General features: G+C 49.6%; 1 protein-coding gene across 1 annotated transcript; it reads left to right on the forward strand.

Annotated features, from left to right (window-relative positions):
• The first annotated feature begins 667 nt into the window (after positions 1-667).
• Positions 668-4,251, forward strand: LOC119391297 (cuticle protein 16.5-like). The gene is made up of 2 exons (XM_037658976.2): positions 668-749; positions 3,319-4,251. The coding sequence occupies exons 1-2, from the start codon at positions 747-749 to the stop codon at positions 4,249-4,251; spliced, it is 936 nt and encodes a 311-aa protein (XP_037514904.1). The 5' UTR covers positions 668-746.

A 4,251-nucleotide genomic window follows, 5' to 3' on the forward strand; every position in this document is an offset into this window, starting at 1 on the left:
AAAAATGGCTTGGTACTAATGTAACTTGGGTCCATTTCTGAGTGCCCACTCAGAGATTGGAATCCAGTAGGCAATAGGTAAATTAATGCGAATCCAGTAGGCATCGATACATTTAGAAACAAGCGGTAATCCTTCCGTTATTCCTTTAGCTAAGTCACTTCAATGGCAAACATCACTCGCCGTGTGCGGACTGTAGAATGTTCAAAGTAATTATTACTGACAGCCGCTCCATTAGCCACTGAAAGATTTAGCTCCCGACAGCGCTGTATCACGTACGTGGGCGTATTTCTTCTCATCTTTCTCATCTATGGCACCACCCATTATCGCACCTCGGCAGTAGCTACACCAAAAAAGCCGCTGACGTTTCGGCCTTCGCGATGCTATACGCTTCCAAGCAACGACGAGCGTATACTGCCGAGGGCGAAGAAAGAAGAGTAAAAGACCCCCCCCCCCCTGCTTCCCCGGCACTGAACGGATATCGAGAGCGCTTCTGGTTCAGGGACGTTTCGGCACCTGTGGAAACCATGCCGTGTATGGGCGGCCACGCGACGCGATACCGTCTAAACAACAAACACCACCAGTGGTCGCCGCTGATTTCTTTCTCCGTGTTTACTTCATTCTCGCTACATTTTGCCGTCATCCTTGTCCCAAAGTCCCGGTATAAAAACATCCGGAAGCTGCTTTGGTGAGCATCACACAGGTTCGGTTCGTTGGTGGTGTACGTATACAGCAGACACTCGGTAGCCATGGTGAGTTCGACGTCTACAGCGTTTCACGCTCGCTTTGGTCGCTGAGTTCCAGGATGAATCATTGTCTTAAGGGGTCGCGGCGTCGTAAGGGTCTCCGATTGGTGCCTGATGCAGCGAAATATGGATAAATGTTATGAGAAGGACCTCCGAGCACGTTACAATGGCCACAACAGGGACAAAACAAGGAGACGTGGACGAGCGCCGCTTTGTTTTGTCCTCGATCTTTCCCTTGTAGTGTACATTCTCCAGGATGCCCTGCAGACTAGTCCATGCGATCACTTCCTTATTTATACGAGATATAGCTATGATTCAAATTTACCATCTTATGCAAATTCGAACAGAAGAAGGAGTCTTGGAGAACTGCCGGGATTCAGCAGCGCGTTGCACTAACGCTGTACTAATGAGATTGCATTTATCGATGGCTTGGAAGCAGTTTAATGGCTACATAAAGCAAAACACTGTAGATGACGTTTTACAGCGAAGCTTTATGTTGCTTACTTCTGGCGGATCGCGTTCGCGCACAAAAGACGCGTAGGACAACAATTTTCGGTTAAACAATAACCTCGACTACTCCAGCGTTCCTGCATCGAAAAAAAAAAATGGAGGTGGCCTAAAAGTAAACGTAAAGGTGTGTGATTTCGCAGACGCGGCATAATGACGTGAACGATTTTGCCTAAAAGAAAAAACCACTTGCATAACAATCTAACGTCGTGTCATGTTTGCACTTTCGAAACAACAGTTTTTTTGTGTGCTGCAGGATTTCATTTTGAAACTGCCGTTAGCCGCCGTTGATGAGATAACATTCGTCACGTGCAAAAGAAACACTGGGATATATGAGTGCATGTCTCTTTACTGGCTTCATATAGTCCGTAGTGATAATATGCTTATAAATTTGCTATATCAGTATTCAGAATACCAGACACACCATAGTCAAAGCTTCGTTGGCCTCCATCGTTACAGTAGTAGAAAAGGCCTCAATATTTTTCTATATGCCTCGCAAAGGGTGATACATGAAAGCGAAATTTCAACATTTCCGTGCGTGTGGACACTGTGCTTTAGAGGGCGCAAAATACGAGGCTTTAAACGTATCATTGCTTCTCTTACAAAATAAGAAAGGTTTGAATATTTGGTTTGCGTTACTGTTCTTTAGATTTCACGGCACGCAACAACATGCATAGAAGCTTAACCACATGCTTAAGGCAGCGGGATGCCGCGATTCAATGGCCATGGCTCTGAGCTGCAAAAGCTCGAAGAACTGAGTTCGAATCCCGCCCGTTTCGCAAGTAGCAGAAGCACTGGTGCACCACCATCCGTTGTGCGCGCCGAATAACAAGGCTGGCGGGTGAAATTATTTCAGAGCCTTCAACTGCGCTATCCGTCATATCCCACTGTGCAGTTTTGGGACGCTAAAGCGTGTAATAAGAAAAATAATGGCGACGTCATTATCTCTAAAGATCAGCTGCCGCGAGGTACTCGGAGATATGGTACAGCGCAATACTGCACATATTAGGATATCCATAGGCTGGAAATTGAATGTGTAGAGTAGCTGTAAAGGATAGGAGAAAGATATAAAGTTTCGATAGAGGAAGACAAATGCCTCCTTTCTTCACATTGCCGTGAGCCATTAGTAACTGTGACACGGCAACCGAATTCATACATCAGAAAGGCCTAAGGGGCACTTCCAAGGTACACATTTGTCCCCACTGCGTTTACGTAGGACACTCCATTACGAGAGGTGTGCTGCTTACATCGCACAGCCGGAATTCGGCGATCTCACGCAGCGGGGGATACCTTGTATCCGAATGCGTTCTTGCTCAACTGCACTACTGCAATTGTAGATTAATATAAAAACTTTCAAATCCAGGACACCGCTGCGATAAATTATTTAAAACGTTGGTGTAACTCTCCTCCGCGCAACCGATTCGTGAAATCGGTGCGGAACCCGTTATTCGGTAAAAAGATACGGCTGTGTTTTAGGTGGCAAGTAAAAAATGGGAATCGCTGAGAATGCTAGCTTGGTTCAGGGGTGATCTTTTGTAGTTACATTTGATGAGTTAACTTCCTATTGACAAATATTGAAGCAGGAGGACAATTATGGTGCTCCGACACTCTAAGAATGCCGGGAGTGCTGATAATCAAAGAAGGTGTTAACACATGGACATGGTATACATTCATGAAAAGATGGATGCGGTGCCACAAAAAAACTTACAAGGTCGCTGTACCTACATTACTTTAAGTACCTCTTGTAAATGAAGTTAGGTAAAATAAGTTAAGACATTATACACATAATACGAAGCTATTAAAATGGTTATTATAAAGAATGTTTACATGTGCGAACACAATGCATCGAGACCTCAAAAAGGGTCTTGCTCTGTTTGTAATTTGTCAACAGCATAAAGCGCACATTCAGCACATAGTTTATGTAGTTCCCCATATCTATGAACCTAATGAGGGAAGATAACAAAAGTTTACAACTACACGAACCTCTTTTTATTGAATTTATTTCCGCTTAGCTTAGATATCTTCTACTTGCACGTACAGAAAGCTATACGGCTATTTGTTCTCGCAGTTTCGTGCCCTTCTTGTCCTGGCTATGGCCAGCAGCGCATTCGCTGGCTACGTTGGTGGCCTCGCCCCCGCCAGCTACGCCGTCGCAGCACCGGCCGTAGCCGCCGTCCACGCCGCTCCAGCAGTGACCACCGTCCACCACGCCCCGGCGTACGCTACCGTTCATGCAGCGCCGGCAGTGACTACCGTGCACGCTGCCCCATCCGTCGCCACTGTCTCCAGGTTCCAGACGTACCACGCACCCGCCGTCGCAGCCGTAGCGCCCGCCGTGACAACCTACCACGCTCCCGCGCCGGTCGTCTCTGTCGCCCCTGCAGTCGCTAGGGTCGCCACCTTCCGTGCCGCCCCGGCCTACTTCGCAGCACCCGCTCCAGTTGCCGTGGCCGCACCCGCCGTGACCCGAGTGCACACCTACCACGCTGCGCCGGCCGTAGTCGCTGCCCCAGCTGTGGCCAGGGTGGCCACCGTTCACGCTGCACCGGCAGTGGCCTACGCAGCTCCAGCCGTCACCAGGGTCGCGTACGCTGCCCCCGCAGTGGCCTACGCCGCGCCGGCCGTCGCTAGGGTTGCGTACCACGCTGCTCCCGCCGTCGCCACAGTCCACGCAGCACCAGCCGTTGCCGTAGCCCCAGCCGTGACTAGGGTCGCAGCCTACCACGCGGCTCCCGCTGTGGTGGCTCACGCACCGGCAGTGACCACCTTCCACGCACCTGCCGCCGCCGTCACTCGCGTCGACACGGTGCACCACGCGGCACCGGCCGTGGCGACTGTGGCCGCTGCACCCGCTGTTGGTCACTACAGCGTGGGATACGGGCTCCTCCCCACGTATGGTCTCAACTACAAGTACGGCCTCGCTGGCCTCAACTACGCCACCCTTCTGCACAAGAAGAAATGTATGTATCTCACATCTCCGGTCATACTGATTCATATATAA

This window comes from Rhipicephalus sanguineus, chromosome 4, assembly GCF_013339695.2.
Source record: "Rhipicephalus sanguineus isolate Rsan-2018 chromosome 4, BIME_Rsan_1.4, whole genome shotgun sequence".
Classification (NCBI taxonomy): Eukaryota; Metazoa; Arthropoda; class Arachnida; order Ixodida; family Ixodidae; genus Rhipicephalus; species Rhipicephalus sanguineus.